Source organism: Haliotis rufescens, unplaced genomic scaffold, assembly GCF_023055435.1.
Source record: "Haliotis rufescens isolate VD_foot unplaced genomic scaffold, xgHalRufe1.0.p SCAF_2, whole genome shotgun sequence".
Lineage (NCBI taxonomy): Eukaryota > Metazoa > Mollusca > Gastropoda > Lepetellida > Haliotidae > Haliotis > Haliotis rufescens.
Window position 1 is genome coordinate 50,965,400 of NW_025963890.1, and position 26,135 is coordinate 50,991,534.

Genomic DNA, 26,135 nt, shown 5'->3' on the forward strand with positions numbered 1-26,135 from the left:
TGGACGGCTTTGAGAAGGAAATCTGTTTCAGGCAGGCCTTTCTCAGAGCTTATCGGTATCAGAAGTCACTGTAGGTTATGCCACGTGATAAAATATACTCTTAAAAAAAGTAGGGGAAACGATAGTGAAGTATGATAGTAGATGTTATGACAGCGAAGAATTTTGAAGTGGTGATGGGGCATTTCAAAGTTTGGATCAGGAGTGCATAATACTGCCACGATTTGTCCAACATTCATTCACTCGATGAGGCATACGACGTATAAGTGTCTTGGTGGATGTGAGGAAGTCTGACCCACCCTTCTTGCAGCACCTGGCCAAGTTTAGTCAAGTTGGCGGCCTATGGCGTTGACGCACACGTGTTCAGTGAGGGTAGTGTCAGGGTTCATTGCTGGCCATGGCACTCTTTGGATGTTGTGCTGGGGGTGAGCATTGGCAATTCGTGCACGGTGAGCAAGGGCGTTGTCGTCCTGAAAGACAAAACGTCAACCCATACGCCTTGCAAACGGGACAACAAAGGGTGTCAGTATGTTGTCCCGGTAGTACTGTCGAGTGACCTTTCCTTAACAACGTGGAGAGGGGTTCGGTCAGTCATAGTGATGCCACCCCACCGCATAACGATCTGAATCTTTCATGAGGACTCAGGGTTGACATTGGATTGACCTTCATTTAATCATCGCCAGACACGACCACGCCTATCAAGGAAGAACAAAGTGAATCGGGAGTCATCTGAAAACATGATAAGTGACCTGAGACGATGACCCCAGTTTCAACGTTATGTACACCATTGACGTCTGTTGGCAGTATGACGATTTGTACAACACGTGGCCCTCGAGCATGGAGATGCATAGTTTTTCTAATCGTCTGACCCCGTAACTCGTAAACGGGTAGCCTGATGAAAGTTTGTAGCAATTTGATTCACCGTCTGAGCTCAGTTTCTTAGCGCCTGGTTTCGGATTATTTGGTCCTGTGCTCTCGTCTTTGACCTGGGACGTCCTGAATGGGGTCAATCGTCAACATTTTGGGTGTGTTAGTACCTGTTCTATGGTCTCTTAATCACAGACTGTGAAACAGTGAACGCATTGGCCACTACACGTGAATTCTGCCAGTTTTCAACATGCCAATATCTCGAAGTTCTCCGCGCGTTGCAGACACTGCATAGCTAGTTCGTACACAAGTATATCACAAATGTATGATAAGCAGTATCAGTACGATTGACAGATATAATGGTCCTCAGAGAATTATCGACCTTCAATGAAAATGTCAAAATCAGGAATGACACCCTACGCATGTGTGTGGCGCTACAGAGTGAAGCACGTGCAAACTATAGGATGCGTTTTGGTGTTAAGTTTTCCAGACAACAGTATGCACAGTATGTTTGTCAACAGTTATTTTTTGTTCTGATACTTGGTAGTGACATATATAATTCATGATCCCCTACCTTTTATGAAGTGTAAAGATTAAAGCCCCTATCTCACATTCAAGAATCTGAACACGAATGAACACGATTTAACGTTTTTCCTTAAATCGTGTTAGAACGTATGAAGGTCGCGCATTCATTCGTGTTCATTCGTGTTAAGTCGTAGTCGGTCGCGCGCGGTCGGATGGACGTCGCAGCTCGGCTTAAATCGTGTTATAAATTTTTGCAATGCAAAAATTTATAACACGATTTAAGCCGAGCTAAAAAGTCGTGTTCAGTCGTATGAAGGTCGTATGAAGGTCGTATGACAGCCGTGTTCAATCGTATGGAGATCGTGTTCAATCGTATGGAGATCGTGTTCAGTCGTATGAAGATCCTGTTCAGTCGCGTTCAGTCGTGTTAGGAGCGTGGAAAGAAACTCATACGACCTTCATACGTTTTAACACGATTCAACACGACTTTCATACGCCTTTCATACGACTCCCATACGCCTGAACACGAAATCCATACGTTTGTCATACGACCGGAAGAGCCCATCACGTGACTGAGTGAGAACGTGGGAAACCCCCTGAAAGTGAAAGCTCATTCTAAAGCGTAGGCGTCGCAGAGTGAGGAACAGGCAGAGATTCTGGGTTCGACCATGGTTGTTGAGGAGACTTCTGTATGGGCAGTATGACGCCTAAGCTGCCTCCTTCCCCTCACCATCAAAGCCATAGCTACCAGAAGTACTTCCTCCTCCTACAAAGCTGATTCTTGCGGGTCTTGTTCGTTGTTGAACATGGTGAAGACTGACACAGAAATGCTGTTGCAATGCAACTTATATACTACATGACCCACGTGACCAAAATAAACAAAAATATGTCGTAGGAAGGTCTTGCTCAATCGTATGGAGATCGTGTTTATTTTGTCAAGATAGGTGACTTTCTAGCGCAACGACTGTAATAAGTGAGTGAGTGGGGTTTTACGCTGCTTTTACCAATATTCCAGCAATATCAGGGCGGGGGACACCAAAAATGGGCTTCACACATTGTACCAATGTCGATAATCGAACCCGGCTCTTCGGCGTGACGAGCGAACGCTTCAACCACAAAGCTACCCGACCGCCTCTGACTGTAATAAGCCCGTGTTAAGTGTAACAGTGAACAGTGACAATAGCTTCGAGAAATGGAGTTCTGAATAGAACAATAGAATGGTACTTGCACAAATCCCCAGACTATAAAATCCCTTTGAAAACGTATGTTATCAACATCCATTGCAGGAAGCATGACTGACAACGTTTGTAAGATCTATAACCTTAAAAGTCTTAATTGGTGATTAAACCATATTGAAATTAGTGCGCACAAGACATCAACATATCAACAAGTTCAGTCGAATAAATTCGGATCTACGGAGCTATGTCAACGCTATTGTTTCCCAAACGCCAACACGCTAACCTTTAGAGAACAGGGCTTTCAGCAAACGGACGTATATATATATATTGTATAGTGGCACAGGTCATAGACGTGAGATGTAGGTGACATTGTTACCAATCACTGGTGGGACTGGAGGTCGAGTATTAAAAGGTCACCGAGATAAGTTGTAATCATTCTGAAGAAATAGATTCGATATCCCGCTCTCTATCTTCCACTTTAATTTCAATAGCTCAGCCTCTCTGATATGGAAAATTCCATGTATTTGGCGAAATATATTTTGTTTCGCTATACTAACTTCATGCAATGTTTAGACATATTGTTAGACATTCCGAAAAGCCGCACTATTTATGATAAGACAATATCTACTTATTCTTTTTCGAGTTGATGTTATCAATTACGGGCTATGTTATGCGCAGGTTTGACTGTCATGAGTAGCAGCGGTGTCAAAGGCACGACGTCATCTACAACAGCCACAGTTCCTGCAACACAGGGGATGGCTGTGACTTCATCTATTACTATTGCATCTACGTCTACGTCTACTCCTACGTTTACGTCTACTCCTACATCTACGCCGACGCCCACATCTCCATCAACACCTACATCTCCATCAACATCCAAATCAACGTCTACCTCAACGTCTACCTCAACATCTACCACAAAATCTAACTCAACGACAAGCTTCAGACCACAGACAACGACGAAAGCTCCAAATCCGTATAAAAACCAAACTGTTTGCTTCAAGTATGTAGGCTGCTTTGACAACCATCCTCCTTTTGACAACGCCGGATATGACGTCCCTGACTCGCCGGATATCATCGGGACCAAGTTTTGGCTGTTCACGAGGGCGAATCCTACAAATAAACATGTCCTACTATACCAGAATGTCTCAACCTTTGCATCTGTAAATGCATCTAAACCGCTCAAGATAATCACTCACGGATTTTCCCAGGATGCATCAGCCGATTGGGTGGTGAAGATGAGGGATGCGTTTCTCAGTCTCGTAAGTAGTATGAGTGAGTGAGTCAGTATGGTTTTACGCCGCTTTTAGCAATATTCCAGCAATATCACGGCGGGGGACACCAGAAATGGGCTTCATTGTACCCATGTCGGGAATCGAACCAGGGTCTTCGGCGTGACGAGCGAACGCTTTAACCACTAGGCTACCCGACCGCCCCCGTATGACTATCAAATGTTATACAATGCATTATTACTTTTAACGTTCGAAACACTGAATAATTGTCAATTATTTTCAATATTTTCAAATTCTAAAAGTGAAAGGTCGTGTAGACACGGAATATTACCAATCAGGACTTTATTTGCGGAAATCTCAAAGCGTTTTCTCATTTGTTCAATTTGGCTAAAAGGGTTTAAGCTTCAAGTATATCGATGTTCTGATGTTATAATAACCTTCAAGTAGCCAGTTCCCTTCCACGGATTTACTCACTTGACCTACAGAAGACCCGTGAGACCTCCTCGTCCGTTTCATATTTAGATCTGTGCATAGAGATTCAGAGTTGGAAAAAGCTCTGAACAAAACTGTATGACAAGAGGGATGACTTCAACTTTCCAATAGTAATCGTTCCCTTCATGTTGAACAATCTTTCATCAGCTCCAGCTCACACATTTTGATGTATAATCGAGCATACTTTTCCAACGAAGATTTCAGAGAGAGACATACGACATTTGCTCAAAAGTTGTTTGATCAAGATCACAACATTCAAGGCCCCAGAAAAACGTTTAAGGGTAGACATGTGGAGGACATTTCCAAATTTAACGCATCATTGACAAATATGATGTCCGATCCCTATTTTCGACATGTACCATATATTCCCGTGTTTCTTTTCAGGTGAACAATTGACTTGCCTTTGCAAAAATCTAGCGTTCTCGCAATTTCGAATTCTCGTGTTTTGGGCATAATTAGCTCGTTTCCAAAAGTCGAGATCGCGAGAATGAGAGATCGCTAGAATGTCCCTTACTAGTACTCCATAGTAATTTTACTACTCCTAACTAGCCGATCCGAATGATAGTCACATCACAGAACGATCTACAATGCACTACGGTTATAACGAACAAAAAGGGACCACTAATATCAGTTCGTTATAACCGAAGTTAGTTATAAGCATATATACACCATATACACAGCAAATGGCCAGGACAAAAAAAAGTTCGTTATGTCGTCAGTTCGTTATAAGCGTGTTCGTTATAAACGTAGTTTACTATATTCAAGTCAAATTTTCACCGATATGAGTTAGAGCATCAGCATTTAAGTAAGCAGGTACTTGGGACTTTGTAATATATTGACAGGAAGATATATAGTATGACGTTTAAAGCATAAGCTTTGATTACGTGTATAATGAAACTTTAATTCAAGGATGACTTCAACGTCATAACGGTGGACTGGAAGAAGGGTGCGGAGTTCCCTAACTACGACCAGGCCGTGGCCAATACACGAGTAGTTGCGACGCAAATTAGGCTAGTCGTAGAAATTCTGGTGCACCGCGGCCTGAAGCTGAAGGACGTCCATCTGACCGGGCACAGTCTGGGGGCTCATACGTCAGGGTACGCGGGCTTCCTCTTGAACAGCAAAGTCGGGAGGATCAGTGGTAAATACGTCCACATTCACGACTTCCTATCGTACAAACTGTTTGATAGGCATTACTTAGAAGTTGACGGATGACAAGGTAGACACAATCCTTCATTTAGTCTTGCTTCACAACGGTATAAGGATCTGTACCGAAACGTCGCTTTTTACAGTATAAAAGAAGTTGTTATCCATAAAATTGTGTCTACCTTACCTATCGTACAAATAAAACTATTGCGTTTAATGAACATCTTTAACCTGAAAATCGTTTATAATTGTTCCATATTCTGTTTGATTGGTAGGGCTAGATCCTGCAGAGCCAAGTTATGAGAATTTGGCCGACATCCTTCGTCTTGACAAAACTGACGCCATTTTTGTTGACGTTATTCATACAAACGGCGCGCCGCTCCTGTCGGGAGGTGCGGGATTAATGCAGGTGTCTGGTCACGTGGACTTCTATGTCAATGGTGGCGAAGCACAACCCGGATGTAAAGGGGGTATTTCTGGAATATTCAGCGGTCTCTTCAGTGGAGGAGGTTAGTCCATAAAATGATTATTTAATGAAACTAAAACAGCAACGATGAGCAGTTAAGTATTCTAAAAAGTAGAAATTACGAAATAATCATATTTGGTATTAGAAATACTCCGAAAAGACTTCAAAGTGTATTTGTAGGTCCTTTGTGCTGTGAGAACTATCGGTAAAGGGATATCAATTTTGTTAAGAGTGTTACTTTTTATAAATTAACTGACTAACAACAAGTTAATATGTTGACGTAATATTCTTAAAAGGGAGAACAATTTCAATAGTTCAGCTTCTGTCTTTCAGTCTGCATACCTTTCTGATTTAGTAGCAAATTAAGCGTTATCTAGGTTCTGTCATGTTTTGAAAAGGTGAGGTGAGGTGAAATTGGGTTTAACGTCGCGTCCAAGATTATTGCACTTATATAGCGACGTGCATGCACGTGTATGTGTGTGTGTGGCTGCTTGTACTAGTCCGGACTGATGCCGATTTATAGTGCTAGCTCACTGAGATACCATGCCGCAGTTTAACATGAATACCCCACTCAGACACAGTATACTGACTCCGAGCCGACCAGTCCTTGTTTTAGCCCCTTAATGTCGAGCGCCAGACAGGGTTACAACAAGTACCATCTTTAAACGTCTTTTGGTATGACGCGGCCGGGGATCGAACCCGGACCTTCCGCTCTCCGGGCGGACGCTCTACCACAAGACCATGGAGGCGGCTGTTTTGAAAAGAATGATCTTTGTCGGGTTGGGAGTACAGAGTACCACAACATGCACGGCTTCGTAAAAGAACGCATCAGAAAATCGCTTTATGAAACATATTAGTACAGGAAATGTTCTTTTTAAAAAATAACGGTTTGCATTAAATTTAAGTTATGGTCAATATGAACGACAGGATTTATTTAAAACGACCTAATCATTGAGCCATATGCGTATTTCAAAGAAACAGTTCGCATGCAGTGTTGGCCTTTGCTGGTAATGGTGTTGTGCATGAGGAATGGTGTTATATCTATGTTACATGTTGTGTTCATAGACGTCGGGAAGACGGTATCCTGCAGCCACGGGCGGTCACACCAGCTGTACGTGGAGTCCATGTCCTCCCCCTGCCCCTTCACATCCTACCCCTGCTCCAGCTACGTGAGTACCCACACTGAAAGCGCAAATATCACTCTACAACTACTGTCAGTGCTCGCTACATTGCCCCTGATCTAGCTTCGTTCGTACCCAGCACTGACTCTGTGCGAATGTGACTCAACAACTGTTCGCTGTGGTACCGCTCTCAGCTACGTGAGTAGCCAACATCGTCTCGATGCATATATCAATCTACAACTGCCCTCAGTGTTCGCTATTTTGCCTCTCTCCAGCTACGTGAGTAGCCAACACCGTCTCTGTGCAAATATCACTCTACAAATACACTCAATGTTCGCGATATTGCCTCTCTTCAGCTACGTGAGTAGCCAACACCGTCTCTGTGCAAATATCACGCTACAAATACACTCAATGTTCGCAGTATTGCCTCTCTTCAGCTACGCCAGTAGCCAACGCTGTCTCGATGCAAATATCACTCTACAAATACACTCAATGTTCGCGATATTGCCCTTTCTTCAGCAACGTCAGTAGCCAACGCTGTCTCGATGCACATGTCACTCTACAAATACACTCAATGTTCGCGATATTGCCTCTCTTCAGCTACGTCAGTAGCCAACGCTGTCTCGATGCAAATATCACTGTACAAATACTCTAAATGTTTGCGATATTGACTCTCTTCAGCTACGTCAGTAGCCAACGCTGTCTCAATGCAAATATCACTGTAAATATACAGTCAGTGTTCCTTATGCAGAACTATTTTGCCGTTATATAATAACTAAAGTAAATCCATGGTAACTAGTTCACTTCCCAGCACTGCTGTGGCTGAGGAAATGTCCAGCACTGTCTCGCTGCAAACATCACTAAACAAACGCGGTAGGGTTCATTGTACTTTCCCTGCTCATGCTATTTGATTATGCAGCATTGTCGCGGTGCAAATGCTGTGGGTCCACGACAAAATACAAGACAAGAATAACTTATTTCAATCTTTTAAATATCAAGTTAATGTCAGCACTCATTATACACAAAGACATTAAATAAGTCTAGGAAAAGGTTAAAGGTCTGTCCATTGTGCACCAGGATGACTTCAAGAAGGGAAAGTGCCTGACTTGTGGTTCTACTGGCTGTTCCCAACTCGGCTATTACGCTGACCAATATGGCGCCCGCGGTAAGATGTACCTCAACACCGGCAGCAAGGCACCATTTTGTGGTACGTCTCGTGATGAATACTCAGATATATATGATGGTTAATTGTTTGTTTCTTTGTTGTTTAACGATGCACTCAGCAACATTCCATTTATATGACGGTGGTCTGTAAATAATTGAGTCTGGACCAGACAATCCAGTGATTAACATCATGAGCATCGATCCACGCAATCGGATACGATGACATGCATCAACCAAGTCAACGGGCCTGACCACCCGATCCCGTTAGTCAGCTCGTAAGACAAGCATAGTGTCCTTTTGCGACAAGCACGGGTTGCTGAAGACCTTTTCTGATCCGGATCTTCATGGGTCATATGTATGATGTAACGATGTGATTCTCAAGTTGAAACGCAAAGGTAAACCCAGAAAAAGCAATTCAATGGGTAAAATATATGGCAGCAATAAATAACAGGCCGATTACACAAATCAGTGCACTCATAAATGTCCAGAGTTTGTCACAGGCGAAAGTGTTGAGTGAGACAAGTGCTCCGTTCTTGAATCCAGGGCTCGCTGGCTGAAGTAAGCAGAAAAGTCTGTGTATTCTGATAAGCATCCCGGCCGCACTGGTCAATAGATAAGTCGAAAGTCAAGACGTAGAAGGTGGCACCACATCGCCCTCGTCTTGCTCCTATATAGGTACAGCCAGACTTCTAGAAGCTGCTACCTTGAAACGCCTTGAACAATGTCGTCAGTTCCGCAAGCGAAATTCTTATGACACAGGCATCTCCGGTTTTATATATTTCCAGGCTACCACTATTTAATAGAGATAGAGACAGGTGCAATGAAAGAGACGGAAGGGCGCTTGTACGTGAAAATGGTGGGCAGTTGGGGTGAGAGCAGCCTTATGGCAGTCACTGGGTGAGTGATTCATCCACACATTTATCCTTCCATCCTCTATCAACCCATCCAACCATCCACTCACCCACCTAACCATATACTAGTATTATCCATCCATCCATCACCCATCCATCCATCCACCCAACAATCCACCCATCCATCCATCTATCAACCCATCCAACCATCCACTCACCAACCTAACCATACATCATTCATCCATCAATTATCCATCCATCCATCCACCCAACAATCCACCTATCCATCCATCTATCAACCCATCCAACCATCCACTCACCCACCTAACCATATATCATTCATCCATCAATTATCCACCAATCCATCCATCCATCCATCCACCCAATAATCCACCATCCATCCAGACACTCACCCACCTAACCATACATCATTCATCCATTATCCACGCACCCATCCATCCATCCATCCATCCATACACCTAACAATATAATATCCATCTGTCCTTCTACCCTTAGTAACCAAACCAACACATCATCCACTTACCAACCGATCCATTAATAAATCCATCCACTCATTAAACCATATATCAACCAGCCAGCCATTCAACAATATGTTCACCACCCATCCACCCTTCCATACTCCCACCAACACACCTACTCATGCATTCATCTGTCCATCCATTCAGCTACTCATCCATTCATACGGTGTTGATTCATTCAATGGACAGATTCCGCCCCGACTATAATACACAGGGCTCCATAATTTACATGTCGTAAATTAGATAGATACAAAATTGTTGACTGTGACGTAAAACAATACTCTTAAAGCAAACTTTAAGTTATCAATGAGACAAGAACATGTCCTCAGATATATTGATACATACAGTAAACTACGGTTATAACGAACTCAAAGGGATTACTAATTTTAGTTCGTAATAACCGTAGTTCGGTATTAGCATATGTACAGCATATATACAAATTTCCGGGACTAAAAATAAGTTCGTTATATCGGTAAGTTCGTAAGCACGTTAAGCGTGTTCGTTATAACCGTAGTTTACTAAAAATTCTAACAAGTTGAAATTTTGATGACGTATACGTATTGACGGAATTTTAAGTCTGTATTGATCAATTATCTGTATCAGGGATGAAAACGTGAACGCCGGAAGTGACATTTTGAAGTTGGTTGTCTCCCTTGAGGAAGTTGGCGATTTGACATCACTGGTGTTCAAATATGTAAAACATACCGGCTTTTGGTTTGCTAACAGTGAAGAGACTATGACCCTTGAGAAAGTCAGGGTCACATCAGGAGAAAATGGCGACAGGTTGTACACATATTTTTTGTTTGTTACAAAAGGGCGATATCGTCACATTACTACATCTATATATATACATGAAATAAACGAAGATTCACTTCAGTCCTCAAACACTTCTAAATTATTGGTTCTAACTTTAGAATAACCAACGAGTTTCCAGGAATACACAGGATGAATGATGTCAATACGTTCATCCGGGGTCAAGTGACGTCAACCTTTGATGGATGACGTCATGGAAGCAATGTGTGACGTCATGAACAATAAATGGCTCGTTTTGATCTAAGCAATGTCGCTGTATGTCGTCATAGTGCTTCAAATGATCAATCCGTTTGGGATACAAATAATGCAAGCACTATTTAATTCGCTATTTCAATCCTTATTGATAACTTGTATGTGAGTGTGGTGAATGTTAGTGTTTGTAATCATGTGATGCATTTATCTATTTCAGTTACCTCTTTTGCTTCGGTGGAAAAGCTGTTCTTCACAATATTGAAGTCAATTCCAAAATAACTTATAGAAAAACCTGCTCATAAAAAAATATCTTCTGTAAAATTGTTTGTGTATTTAAATCAATAGTTCAAATTGCCATACGAAACAGATATACACTAATCTTGAAACACACGGCACAAACACTTCCCTTGTAATCATCATATTAATATAATCAAAATGTTTTCGACAGAAAATATTCAGTCTCGATTATATGCTGAAACATTTCCATCGTACGTAAAAGGCAAAATAGTGATGGAAATTATATGAATGGATAACTGAAAATCAGTGATGACACCAGGTGTTCGGAAAAAGTCAAGCATGTCCTGTTCTACCCGTACCACTCACACAATTATCATATGAAAGAAGGTTTTGTTTGTTACCAAACGCCACACTCAGTAATAATCCTGCTGTACGACTGTGGCCTGTAAACGATCAAATCTGGAACAGACAAGACATCAGTATCCAGAGCTAAAATCCACGTCGTCGAGGAACGACGCGATGGTGTCACTCAAGCCTCACCATTGAAAGGAGTGCCAATATGCACAGAAGTGTGGGAACTCCAGGCATTGTAAAGGACATTGTGGGGGGTAGCATGACGCATCATGTTGGCAAGCAACGTGTCATATTTTGAAAATCCACTGAATGACCACCATTACATTTCTGGGAGAAATGGGGTTGAACGTCGCGTTCAACACTGTTGCACTTATGTAGCGACGTGCATGCACGTGTGTGTGTGTGTGTGCGTGTGTGTGCGTGTGTGTGTGTGTGTGTGTGTGTGTGTGTGTGTGTGTGTGTGTGCGTGTGCGTGTGCGTGTGCGTGCTTGTACAAGTCCGGACCAATGCCGGATTTATATTGCTAGAGAACTGTGGTACCATGCCGCAGTTTAACATGAACAACTGCACTCAGACACAGTATACTGACTACGAGCTGACCAGTCCTTGTTTTAGCCCCTTAATGAGGAGCGCCAGGCACGGCAACAACAAAACCATCTTTTAGTATGACGCGGTCGGGAATCGAGCCCATGGCCTTCCGCTCTCCGGATAGGCGCTCCATCCGCTAGACCAAATTTCTGGAATGACTTGACCACGCCTTGGATGATGAGACGTTATTTATTTTATATCAAACGAAAATATACTAATAAAAAATGAGCAACGATCACAATAACGTTTTTGTCAATAGTTACAATGTAACATCATGACTATTTAAAGTCAACTTTATAATCATAAATTTTCAAGAGCAAGTATAACGATTAAACGAATCAAATGGTAAATATAGATCAAAGTACGCCGTAATGTCTGTCAGGTGTTCCCTTATCATACATAGAATAACTTACACTATGTCTTAAAATGCAACAAATGGCTATTGGTATTCTGTAACTTCATCGATCCTAAGATGTCCTTTGACCATTATTATGATAACTATTAAGACACTTCTAATATGTATTAATTACGTTACACATGTGGGCGGGATCCACCTGACTTGGGTGATACAAGCGGTTTGTGGTTTAACCAGGCTCAGACTACTGTTGGAAGAAGTCGTGTCTTGTTATCAGTGGTCAGAGTCTTCTCTGACCTCGTAACGGATCACACCTGGCGGTCATTCCAGCAAGTGTTGTGGTCCTTGGAGGTCGAGTTGACAAGCGGATAAAACTAGGACACTCGGGAATCAATTTCAGCCAGAGCCATGTTGCTTTGGAAGGTGTTTCTTGCTGGTAGGTGACCGGGTATTTGTTAACACCGGATGCCTTGTTGCTGTAAATTGTGGAAGTTGCTTGCGGGTGGCCGGGTATGTGTTTACATTGGATGCCTTGTTTTTGTAAATAGAGGAATTTGTTTTTGGGTGACTTGGTATTTGTGAATACCGGATGCCTTGTTGCTGTAAATTGTGGAAGTTGCTTGTGGATGACCGGGTATTTGGTGGTACATGTACCATGTCGGTGTCATGTTGGAGTAAGCAGTGCGTTCCAGCCTTATATTACCGTCTTCGCCATGCTTGTTGTTTTGACACAGGTCCATCCGAGTTACCACCCAGTATATGAAGAGGGCGTCATGGAAAATGATAAATATAAAATTCTTTGGAATAGGCTCGTATACAACCTCAGACTTATCCAGGCCAACACATCTGATCTTGTCCTTTTTAATAAATCCAATGAAATAATTTGATCATTCAATTTTCTGTCCACTTTGACACTAATGTGATTGACAAAACATGGCAAATATGCGGACATCGCTTTCGAAATGTTACGCTTGCATCCCAAGAACCAAGTTGTCCGACTCCCCATTGTTCTCGGTGCCTTAGGTTTGGTACCTCCCAATATGTTGACTGACATCGGGAGAGTACCCGGGTTTGCTGCCGGCCCTTTTTACAATCTGGGTAATGCAGAAGGCTGCAGTGTTGGGGATGGCTTCAAGATGGGTTCGACTAGGCAGCGCTTCCTTGGAGAAGTCCAATTCGCTGTTTGGGCTGCGTATAGAAGGGGATAGGGTCTTGAGCTGATGATGAACCTAACCAACCTGACTGTGCTAGGATCACTAAACCATCTTTGTTGCATTTCTGTATTTTAACCGGTATATAATAATAACAATGATGCTATTTGACTTTTGTAACGTTCCAAGAAATGTGCCGATTTTCTTGACTTTTAGAGATGACCGAGTAGGATATCTAGATTTGAATGGAAGAGAGTTCCATTGCAATTGTGAAGCAGCGGCATATTTACTGGTATGATCAATATCCAAAAGTCTTGAGTTTATAAGATCGAGTGTTGAATTCGAAATGGTCGATAAATCGAAATGCACGGACACGTCATATGCTTGAGATCACATCTTGGAATTAAACCGAGTCAGAGTCAGAAGTTTGAAGTCAATCCGCTAGCGTATCTTGAGCTAGTGATGTTCGGGTGGCGATGTCTTCACGCTCACAAATTACAGAGTTGTATGTTATCCAAAACAGCGTTCTGTATTATTCTTCATTCAGAACTGATATGCGTTCGTTTACGTTTTCGAAATACATTATCATGTAATCGCTCGCTCGTTCTCAATCCTTCACGCTGGGCTTGTCAGATCCTGACGGGAAGAGGTATTACAATCGGAGTTAAAGGTCTGATTATAAAGAGACTGTCCTTCTTGGTGGTTGGTTAAAGGACTCAGATGAGCAGGTGTTATTATAAAGTGGTATTTGTTGATTGGTGATCAGGGATATGTGTAGGATAAAACAAGTCCAAGGGTTTTTGTAAGATTTTAAACCCTCATCCAAGCATTTTTAATCTCATAAAACCACGAAAAGAAGTTTTTAATTTTACTTATAAACCGAACGAAAAACCTGAAACAACATTTATCAAGTGAACGATTTTATGTTTTAAACATACTTTTCATGAATGTTCGGAAACGGACGAAAAACGTCTCTTGCTTGCGAACCCGTTTTTGAAAAAATAGATTCTAAATAAATCGCCATCAGCGCCTCCAAAAGTTGCAAGTTCGATCCTCTGAAATATAAGGAAGCCATTTGGCGTTTGATTTCATGTCATTTACTTTTATTATTGCTTCAAATGCAAATAGAATATCCTCGACACAGAGGGACTTTCTATAGAAAAGTCTCTGACACACAAGGACTGACTGTAGAATATCACAGGACCAGAGGTACTTTCTAAATAATATCCTCGAAACAGGTCTACAAAATTATTGCCAGTACATAAATAGGATGACGTAACTAGTATATGTAATCAGTGGTGTCTGCTACTTGGTGATCAGGATTTTTTCCGTCATGTTTTTTCCGATGTGTGAACAGGACCTCATTATCGGAATAGCACATTCATATAAACAGTGCCAATTTACTTACTGATGATGTCAGTTGGCGCGGTGATGGCTCAGTTTCTTGAAGTTATAAAAGTAGCATCAGTCAGTGGTACTTGTCAGTGTATGCAGGAGCACAATGAAGTAACACAAGTCATTGGTACTCTTTCAGTGTATGCGGAAGTACAATGAAGTAACATCAGTCATTGGTACTTGTCAGTGTATGCGGAAGTACAATGAAGTAACATCAGTCATTTGTACTTGTCAGTGTATGCGGAAGTACAATGAAGTAACATCAGTCATTGGTACTTGTCAGTGTATGCAGAAGTGCAATGAAGTAACATCAGTCATTGGTACTCTTTCAGTGTATGCGGAAGTACAATGAAGTAACATCAGTCATTGGTACTCTTTCAGTGTATGCGGAAGTACAATGAAGTAACATCAGTCATTGGTACTCTTTCAGTGTATGCAGAAGTACAATGAAGTAACATCAGTCATTGGTACTTGTCAGTGTATGCGGAAGTACAATGAAGTAACATTAGTCATTGGTACTCTTTCAGTGTATGCAGAAGTACAATGAAGTAACATTAGTCATTGGTACTTGTCAGTGTATGCGGAAGTACAATGAAGTAACATCAGTCATTGGTACTTGTCAGTGTATGCGGAAGTACAATGAAGTAACATCAGTCATTGGTACTTGTCAGTGTATGCGGAAGTACAATGAAGTAACATCAGTCATTGGTACTTGTCAGTGTATGCAGAAGTGCAATGAAGTAACATCAGTCATTGGTACTCTTTCAGTGTATGCGGAAGTACAATGAAGTAACATCAGTCATTGGTAATCTTTCAGTGTATGCGGAAGTACAATGAAGTAACATCAGTCATTGGTACTCTTTCAGTGTATGCAGAAGTACAATGAAGTAACATCAGTCATTGGTACTTGTCAGTGTATGCAGAAGTACAATGAAGTAACATTAGTCATTGATACTCTTTCAGTGTATGCAGAAGTACAATGAAGTAACATTAGTCATTGGTACTTGTCAGCGTATGCGGAAGTACAATGAAGTAACATCAGTCATTGTTACTTGTCAGTGTATGCGTAAGTACAATGAGGTAACATCAGTCATTGTTACTTGTCAGTGTATGCAGAAGTACAATGAAGTAACATCAGTCATTGTTACTTGTCAGTGTATGCGGAAGTACAATGAAGTAACATCAGTCATTGTTACTTGTCAGTGTATGCGGAAGTACAATGAGGTGAAATTGGGTTTAACGTCGCGTCCAAGATTATTGCACTTATATAGCGACGTGCATGCACGTGTATGTGTGTGTGTGGCTGCTTGTACTAGTCCGGACTGATGCCGATTTATAGTGCTAGCTCACTGAGATACCATGCCGCAGTTTAACATGAATACCCCACTCAGACACAGTATACTGACTCCGAGCCGACCAGTCCTTGTTTTAGCCCCTTAATGCCGAGCGCCAGACAGGGTAACAACAAGTACAATCTTTTAACGTCTTTTTGTATGACGCGGCCCGGGATCGAACCCTGGACCTTCCGCTCTCCGGGCGGATGCTCTACCACAAGACCACGGAGGCGGTCACGGAAGTACAATGAAGTAGCATCAGTCATTGGTACTCTTTCAGTGTATGCGGAAGAACAATGAAGTAACATCAGTCATTGGTACTTGTCAGTGTATGCGGAAGTACAATGAAGTAACATCAGTCATTGGTATTTGTCAGTGTATGCAGAAGTACAATGAAGTAACATCAGTCATTGGTACTCTTTCAGTGTATGCGGAAGTACAATGAAGTAACATCAGTCATTGGTACTTGTGGGTGTATGCGGAAGTACAATGAAGTAACATCAGTCATTGGTACTTGTGGGTGTATGCAGAAGTACAATGAAGTAACATCAGTCATTGGTACTCTTTCAGTGTATGCAGTAGTACAATGAAGTAACATTAGTCATTGCTACTTGTAAGTGTATGCAGAAGTACAATGAAGACACATCAGTCATTGGTACTTGTCAGTGTATGCAGAAGTACAATGAAGTAACATCAGTCATTGGTACTTGTCAGTGTATGCGGAAGTACAATGAAGTAACATCAGTCATTGGTACTTGTCAGTGTATGCAGAAGTACAATGAAGTAACATCAGTCATTGGTACTTGTCAGTGTATGCAGAAGTACAATGAAGTAACATCAGTCATTGGTACTTGTCAGTGTATGCAGAAGTACAATGAAGTAACATCAGTCATTGGTACTTGTCAGTGTATGCAGAAGTACAATGAAGTAACATCAGTCATTGGTACTTGTCAGTGTATGCGGAAGTACAATGAAGTAACATCAGTCATTGGTACTTGTCAGTGTATGCAGAAGTACAATGAAGTAACATCAGTCATTGGTACTCTTTCAGTGTATGCAGAAGTACAATGAAGTAACATTAGTCATTGGTACTTGTCAGTGTATGCAGAAGTACAATGAAGTAACATTAGTCATTGGTACTTGTCAGTGTATGCAGAAGTACAATGAAGTAACATTAGTCATTGGTACTTGTCAGTGTATGCAGAAGTACAATGAAGTAACATTAGTCATTGGTACTTGTCAGTGTATGCAGAAGTAATCTATTTGCCCCTGAATGTAACTCAAGGGCAGTTCGTTCAGATGTTAAACTGGGCGGCAAAAGAAAGTATAGATCGAGCTCCATGATTGATAAAAATACAACAAGAAGAGGTTTTGTTGTGAATTATAATATACTCTCGGGAGGGGTAACAAATGATTGATCAACCACAGTTTGAATGAAATTGTGCAATCACAGGTCATGTAAGCACATGGTAAACAATGGTGGGGTAAGAAATTTCATTATCAAAAGATGTCTGAAATCTTACCAAAACAATTGTCAGACACACTACAAGTTCATTGTCGACACAGTTGCCTTCAATAGCGTGTATGACCTCCAGCTGCCTCAATGCATGCTCAATGCCGCCTCATCGATGACGTCAGTCTTCTGATGACGTGGACTGGAATCCGTTGCCACTCGTCTCTCAGGGCCTGCTGCAATTCTTGTGTGTTGACGGGAGGCTGATGGCGTGCTCTAATCTGTCTGTAAAGATGGTCCCACAGATGTTCAATAGTATTCATATCGGGTGAGTGGGCAGGCCAGGGCGAAAGGTCAACGTTCTGCTGGTTTTGAAAGTTCTTGCAGTATGGGGCCTGGCATTGTAGTGTTGAAACAATGTCCCCTGCTGTTGGTTTTGTAAGAACGGAAGCACAACTGGCTGCACGACTTGGACTCTGTACTGCACAGCATTCAGGTTTCCCTGCATAATCACCAAACCAGTCTTTTGATCTCCACAAATACCGCCCCACACCTTGACACCTCCCCCGCCGAATGGATGGACGACTCGAATACACGCCGGAGCCAAATGTTCCCCTCTGCGTCGATAAACTAGTTCTCTGCCGTCATTTCGAAACAAGTTAAACCGACTTTCATCAGTAAAGAGCACTCGACGCCAATTTCTCACTTGCCAGCGTCGAACCTGCCTCCCATCGCAGTCTCAGGCGTCGATGTTGAGCAGTCAGTACCATTCCTCGGTAAGGACGATACGCTCGGAACCCAGCAGCACGATGTCGTCGTAGTACTGTACGTTGGCTAATGGGATGTCCCAACGCTGTTGCTGCCGTCGCCGTCGCCGTCGCCGTCGCCGTTATGAATCTGTTTCGCAGGTGAATGAGCCGTACCTGACCGTCTTCCAGTGGTGTTGTCACTCGGGGTCGTCCGGTTCTAGGCCTGTCCTGTGTCCTCCCTGTCTGCCTGTACCGTTGAATCGGCCTGGCTACTGTCAGTGGTGTACAACCAAACCTTCTGGCAATTTGGACCTGTGTTGCCCCCATTTCGGCCATACCGATGGCTCTCTCTCTCTGCTCCTGTGACAGTCGTGGCATTTCTTTTGTGTGCTTTCATCACGTGTGGTTATACCCTGCAGACGAACGCATTTATACAGCTAACATGCACGTGCCGTTTGTGCCATAGGCGGGAAACTTGTTTCACCATTATTTGTCACCGCACGAGCGCCGTCAAGGTGGCGCGTTTGGGTGAGGTGTTTTTTGGTACCTGTTCCTGGGCAGTTATATTCCCAATACCTACTTTCCACCAGTTATCGCTGTCTTTAGGAAAATTACAAATTGCCAACCGATACTTTCTTTTGCCGCTTAGTTTAGATATGCAGTACGTAAATTCTTCAGAAACAGAACCATCCTGGTGAAAAGGACCACCTAGTGGACAGCACATCAGTCCGGGTAGCAAGGGGTCAATGGTTCGATCTCCAGACCGCGTTATTTCAAAAGACCTATAAAATTGTATTCGTTCTTTCGCTGCATAGATCTTATCATTAAGGGTTAGACCAAGGACTGAGCTCCTCGGATTCAAAAATGTGTATGTCTTAATGTGGTATCCATGGGTGTTAAACCCAATTTAACCTAATGATATGGTAAAATGTTATTTTCACTTTTTCCTTTCAGCGCAAATATATCGTATCAGACATAACATAAGCATTGTTAACATATAAAGTTGAGTTGAGAGATTTTACCATTTTCTTTGATTAACGTAAAAAGAGAAATACTTGCTGAGATATCTATTGTATCCATAGTATTTCCAACAGAATTAACCCTCAGATATGAATGGCTGTTTCATTTCATAAATGTGATTACATATTAAGTACACCAATTGTATGTCGGTCGCTGTTGACACATTGGTAGAACAGATACACTTCGCTAATGGATCTTTACATGCCCCTGCGCAGGTGTCGCCCTTCTGGCCGTGGAGGATGTATCAGCAGGTACCTCTATACCGGTTCCCACAGTAGAACCTAAAAGAAGTGGTGCCCCTACAAAAGTGCCTGAGCTTAACCCGTCATCAGGACCCATAGGAACAAATGGTCCAACACCAGTGCCTGGAAGAACCAGAGGAACAGATTACCCTACACCAGTATCAAATCTTAATCCATCGGCTGGACCTATGGGAACAGATGGCCCTACACCAGTATCAAATCTGAATCCAACAGCTGGACCTATGGGAACAGATGGTCCTACACCAGTGCCTGTAGGATCCAGAGGAACAGATTACCCTACGCCAGTATCCAATCTTAATCCAACAGCTGGACCTATGGGAACAGATGGTCCAACAACATTATCCAATCTTAATCCAACAGCTGGACCTAAGGGAACAGATGTCCCTACACCAGTGCCTGTAGGATCCAGAGGAACAGATTACCCTACACCAGTATCAAATCTTAATCCAACAGCTGGACCTATGGGAACAGATGGTCCAACAACATTATCCAATCTTAATCCAACAGCTGGACCTATGGGAACAGATGTCCCTACACCAGTGCCTGTAGGATCCAGAGGAACAGATTACCCTACACCAGTATCAAATCTTAATCCATCAGCTGGACCCGTGGGAACGGGTGCCCCATCACCGATGACAAATGTCAACCCATCAGGACCTATTAAAACAGTTACCCCTACATCGGTAACCAATGTTACTCCATCCACAGGACATATTGGAACAGGGACCCAAACAACGATGTCCAAACTATCAGTAGGACCAACTCCAAAGTCTACGCCAGTACCGAATGTTAAGACATCAGCAGGAACTATGACAATGTCACCAATAACTAGTCATAAACCATCAGCAGGATCTAGCTCACAGTCAACAGGTGATCATTCTCCGGTAACCAGTATTAGACCATCAATACCAGCACAACATTCGACCAGTGTACCATCAACGGTGCCTACTACTAAGACCACCGTGAAACCTTCAACAACGCGGAAACAACCGACAACGTCATCAGTGACAAAGTTATCGACAGCAGCTTCTACGAGTGCAATGAAACAGACCACTAAGAAGATGGCAACTTCGACTTCTGAACAACAAACAACAATGACGACTCCTGTCGCAGTAACAAACACGATCTTAAAAACTACAAAATCACAAGTAACGAATAAGCCACTGTCAAGTTCCGCTGAGAATAAGACCGAATGTTTTGAATATGTCGGTTGTTTTGATAATTTCCCACCTTTTGACAATGCCGGCTTTGACCTTCCATATTCACCGGATGTTATGAACACAAAATTTTGGCTTTTCACGAGGAAGAATAGAAACAACAAACACGGTCTGGATTACAGAAATGTCTCAACTTTTACAGCTTTCGATTTTGACGCAACGAAGCCAACGAAGTTCATAACACACGGATTCAGTCAAGATGCATCAGCGACATGGGTGGTTAAGATGAAAGATGAATTCCTCAGACTAGTAAGTGAAGCCATTTTAACATTTATGCTACCAATGTCCCCCTATTAGGCTTTCGTAGGAATCTCCAGATGTGTAGTGAGGCACACTAACTATCAGACGACAGAACTGTGAGGCACCAGTAAAGCGAATATTTCCTAGCCAGATTTATTTTACGAGCGTTTCTTTAAACTGCCGTAACGTACTTTTATACAAAATATTTAACAAATATATAGAGGATATTTCATTTGACGAGTGAAATGTCATGTTTCTTTTATCGAGTAGCCACGAGTGAAAATATCTCCTCTTCGCCCCCATTACGAGATGAAAGGGAGACAATTTTGGGGGAGGTAACTCGTGTATGACAATAGTTTCATCAAAGTGTTAGGTTCACTGCAGTGAAATATCAAGTGCTAGGTTCACTGCAGCGAAGAAGCACTTCTTTCAACTACAAAAACCTCAGTCTTTCACACTGAAGTATATAATAAATAAAGATTTCAACGGTTCATAAGTCGGGGTTCATAAGCTAACGCCCTTAATTTTACTAACTCGGTCATTGCTTCCCTCAGGATTATCTATGTCAACTAAAACCTCGGAGTCGTGTTTTATTCTTTTCTTTTAACATTGATCTTCATAATGAGAAATGCTGACACGACAAACCAGTTGAACGGGTACTCAATAATTTTCCTCGTTATGTTAATAGCTAATATAAGTATTAAAATACTCCAGTGTTCAAATATCAGGGTGACTTCAACGTCATAACGGTGGACTGGAAGAAGGGTGCGGAGTTCCCTAACTACGACCAGGCTGCGTCCAATACACGACTTGTTGCGACGCAGGTCAGGCTAGTCGTAGATATTCTGGTGCACCGCGGCCTGAAGCTGAAGGACGTCCATCTGACCGGGCACAGTCTGGGGGCCCATACGTCAGGGTACGCGGGCTTCCTCTTGAACGGCAAAGTCGGGAGGATCAGTGGTAAGTAGAGAAAAAATAGGGGCATGTAGCGTCGAACTCGGAATAAAGTTTTTCTTATTGGGTACAAACATTCAGAAAAACAGACGTGAAGAAAAATCAAACGTCAACATCAGAGAAAAAACAGTTTCGATTATCCGCCGAAACAGAGTCCGTCGGGCGCCAAAGACAAATTAGCGGTGAAAAACATGCGAATTGATACCAGAAAATCAGTGATGACTCTGATGTTTGCGAAAGGGTGAGCATATCCTCCCCCACCGGTAATACCCGCCACTCACACAAAAAAGTAAAACAAAGGTTGAAGCACACACATCATTTCATGAGAATAGCTGCACACACTGTGAATATTTTGTTCGTAAAGTTCATCAAACATAGAATGAGACCTCTCTCCATTTTCTTATAAAAACCCGTTGGGCTTGCGGGTTACAGTATCTCCACAGCAACCTTTAACCTAGTTATTGCGTGCCAGCGTATATACGCCGGCCTAGGACGTTGAGCATGATATCAGTTTCGTTTTTTTTCTGTTCCAGACTCGATTATTTACGGGAATCGTCATATAGTTTGAATGTTGCTGAATGAAGTCTAACGTGAACAACAAATAAACAAACAAACCATATACATATGAACGAAATGTATTTTTCTAATACCAATTTTAGGGCAAGACATGCTTACCCTTTTCGCAACCACCTGGTTTCATCACTGGTTTTCGGTGATTCATTCATATAATTTTCATCGCTATTTTGCCTTTTGCACCGGAGGAGTTTGTTTCGGCAGAGGTTTCTCAGACGTTGATGGTTTGTATTTGATTAATAATATCATTGCAACAACAACATTTTGTCGGGAAAATAATAACGTAATATATGACGTCAATGTCCATTATGCACATGTCCGACCAACATGAATCCTGATCAACCGGTATGTTAGACAACGACTGACTGTCTCCAGGTATGGACCCGGCTGAGCCCAGCTTTGAGAATCTTCCTGACATAGTACGTCTCGACAAAGCAGACGCTCAATTCGTGGATGTCATCCATACAAACGGCGAATCTATTGTCATGGGAGGGTTCGGCTTAATGGAATCTTCCGGTCACGTTGACTTCTTTGTTAATGGCGGTGAATCACAGCCTGGGTGTAAGTCGGCGATATCTGGAGCTCTGAGCAGTATTTTTGGAAGCGGAGGATGTGAGTTCTAGGATTTTGAATAGTTTTCCAATATTGTTATTCTATAAAAAATTACTGTAACGTCTGCCTTACATACTAGTACTCGTCAAGCAATGTTCGATCAATGAATATGAAAGAAAATATTGTTATGACAACTTAGTCATGATCATCTTGCCATATAAGCACAAGCTGGAGGTTAAATATCACATTAAGGTCTGTCGAGTTTAAAAAATGAAAACCGGTGAGCGGGTTAGTTCTAATACTTTACACTGGTCCTCTGTGTAGCCATCGGGGAGGAGGTAGCCTGCAGCCACGGGCGGTCACACGACCTGTACGTGGAGTCCATGTCCTCCCCCTGCCCCTTCACATCCTACCCCTGCTCCAGCTACGTGAGTACCCACACTGATAGTGCAAATATCACTCTACAACTACTGTTAGTGCTCGCTACATTGCCCCTGCTCCAGCTGCGTGAGTACCCACACTGAAAGTGCAAATATCACTCTACAACTTCGGTCAGAGCTCGTTGTACAGAAGCGCTTGTATCATAACACTGTATGTCAAGAAGTACTGATGTATGCATGTGCTTCGCATCTTGACACCGCTCCAGCTACTAGAATGAAGAGGCTGTTCCACCATACATTTTTAAATGGTTCATCTTAGGTCTGGTCATGACAAAGCCACAGGTTCAGTTACACACATTTGTGTGAAGTCCATTCTGGAGTATCACCGTCTTGTTATTACTGAAATATTGCAATTGCTATAGCCGAAGGAAAACTTGAAACTCTAACTCCAGAGGGAGTGAGTAGTGTGTGAATTGGGATTATTAATATATTCTCCACGTTCCTTTGTCTGTTTTAATTAATGAGTCTGTGATACAGCAGTCAATTTAACTTAAATGGTTATATCTGAGAAAGATCTCTTACAAACTTACTTCAACATATTCTTACAAAGCAACTGCACGATTCGACTTCTTCAAGCATTCCAGTAAAGTTCGAGATGACCCGTTTCTGGTGTATTTATACATTTATCAATCAGCCTAACGAAAACATAACACGTGTTGTCACCGTTTTACAACTGCCACAGTAGGGCTGTACAGAGAATGCGTGATAAAAGTTTCCACACAGGACATCAGACTCGGTCACTGTTATAGGGCATGTCTGTTACTTATCATGTGACCTTTGCCATCAGTTACATGAGAAACCAACGGTTCAAAACTGTATCAAATGCATTGCAGAAACAATTCTTGGAGCATCATTTGTGCTACGCAGAAATATCGTAGAGAGAAGTGTGCAATTGTGTATATGTTTCAGCGTTATTACATACACGTGTAGATGACAGACGAATTTTGTCCATATGTCTTATATGGCCTCTTCAGGTTAGCAGAAGTTCGTTATGATTGGCCTTCTTAAGTCCAGTGTACATGCATAAGTTTGGTGATGGTGAAGGGTCGTTCGCAGCAAGTACGCTGCGTGATATCCGCGCTGATATGACCGTAATACTGTAAACGGTGATTAGCATACATTGTCTGTCCATTGTCGTCGCAAAACCATGGCTACAGTGCCTGCCCATTGTCGCCATCTTTGTCACAACCACACCATAGCTGTAGTGTCTGTACATTGTCACAGTCACACCATAGCTATATTGTCTGTACATTGTCACAGTCACACCATAGCTTTATTGTTTGAACCTTGTCACAACCATACCAGAGCAATATTGTCTGTACCTTGTCACAACCATACCAGAGCAATATTGTCTGTACCTTGTCACAACCACACCATAGCTTTATTGTCTGTACATTGTCACAGTCACACCATAGCTTTATTGTTTGAACCTTGTCACAACCATACCAGAGCAATATTGTCTGTACCTTGTCACAACCATACCAGAGCAATATTGTCTGTACCTTGTCACAACCACACCATAGCTATATTGTCTGTACATTGTCACAGTCACACCATAGCTATATTGTCTGTACATTGTCACAGTCACACCATAGCTTTATTGTTTGAACCTTGTCACAACCATACCAGAGCAATATTGTCTGTACCTTGTCACAACCATACCAGAGCAATATTGTCTGTACCTTGTCACAACCACACCATAGCTTTATTGTCTGTACATTGTCACAGTCACACCATAGCTATATTGTCTGTACATTGTCACAGTCACACCATAGCTTTATTGTTTGAACCTTGTCACAACCATACCAGAGCAATATTGTCTGTACCTTGTCACAACCACACCATAGCTTTATTGTCTGTACATTGTCACAGTCACACCATAGCTATATTGGCTGTACATTGTCACAGTCACACCATAGCTTTATTGTTTGAACCTTGTCACAACCATACCAGAGCAATATTGTCTGTACCTTGTCACAACCACACCAGAGCTATATTGTCTGTACATTGTCACAACCACACCAGAGCTTTATTGTCTGTACATTGTCACAACCACACCAGAGCTATATTATCTGTACATTGTCACAACCACACCATAGCTTTATTGTCTGTACCTTGTCACAACCACACCATAGCTTTATTGTCTGTACATTGTCACAACAACACCATAGCTTTATTGTCTGTACATTGCCACAACCACACCATAACTTTATTGTCTGTACCTTGTCACAACCACACCATAACTTTATTGTCTGTACCTTGTCACAACCGAAACATAGCTTTATTGTCTGTACCTTGTCACAACCAAAACATAGCTTTATTGTCTGTACATTGTCACAACCACACCATAACTCTATTGTCTGTACATTGGCACAACCACACCATAGCTATATTGTCTGTACCTTGTCACAACCACACCATAGCTATATTGTCTGTACCTTGTCACAACCACACCATAGCTTTATTGTCTGTACCTTGTCACAACCACACCATAGCTTTATTGTCTGTACCTTGTCACAACCACACCATAGCTTTATTGTCTGTACATTGTCACAACCACACCATAGCAATATTGTATGTACCTTGTCACAACCACACCATAGCTTTATTGTCTGTACATTGTCACAACCACACCATTGCTTTATTTTCTGTACCTTGTCACAACCACACCATAGCT

The 26,135-nt window shown here is 42.2% G+C and overlaps 1 protein-coding gene across 1 annotated transcript in view; it reads left to right on the forward strand.

Moving 5' to 3' along the window:
* LOC124114322 (mucin-4-like) overlaps window positions 1-26,135 on the forward strand; it is a 30,643-nt gene that overhangs the window by 868 nt on the left and 3,640 nt on the right. Inside the window, exons 2-13 of the mRNA XM_048399357.1 lie at window positions 3,246-3,829; window positions 5,201-5,432; window positions 5,713-5,946; window positions 6,969-7,072; window positions 8,102-8,231; window positions 8,974-9,085; window positions 10,182-10,361; window positions 18,666-18,727; window positions 19,435-20,948; window positions 21,668-21,899; window positions 22,842-23,078; window positions 23,343-23,446. Of these exons, the coding sequence (XP_048255314.1) occupies window positions 3,246-3,829; window positions 5,201-5,432; window positions 5,713-5,946; window positions 6,969-7,072; window positions 8,102-8,231; window positions 8,974-9,085; window positions 10,182-10,361; window positions 18,666-18,727; window positions 19,435-20,948; window positions 21,668-21,899; window positions 22,842-23,078; window positions 23,343-23,446 (3,725 nt within the window). The remainder of the gene's footprint in view (window positions 1-3,245; window positions 3,830-5,200; window positions 5,433-5,712; window positions 5,947-6,968; window positions 7,073-8,101; window positions 8,232-8,973; window positions 9,086-10,181; window positions 10,362-18,665; window positions 18,728-19,434; window positions 20,949-21,667; window positions 21,900-22,841; window positions 23,079-23,342; window positions 23,447-26,135) is intronic.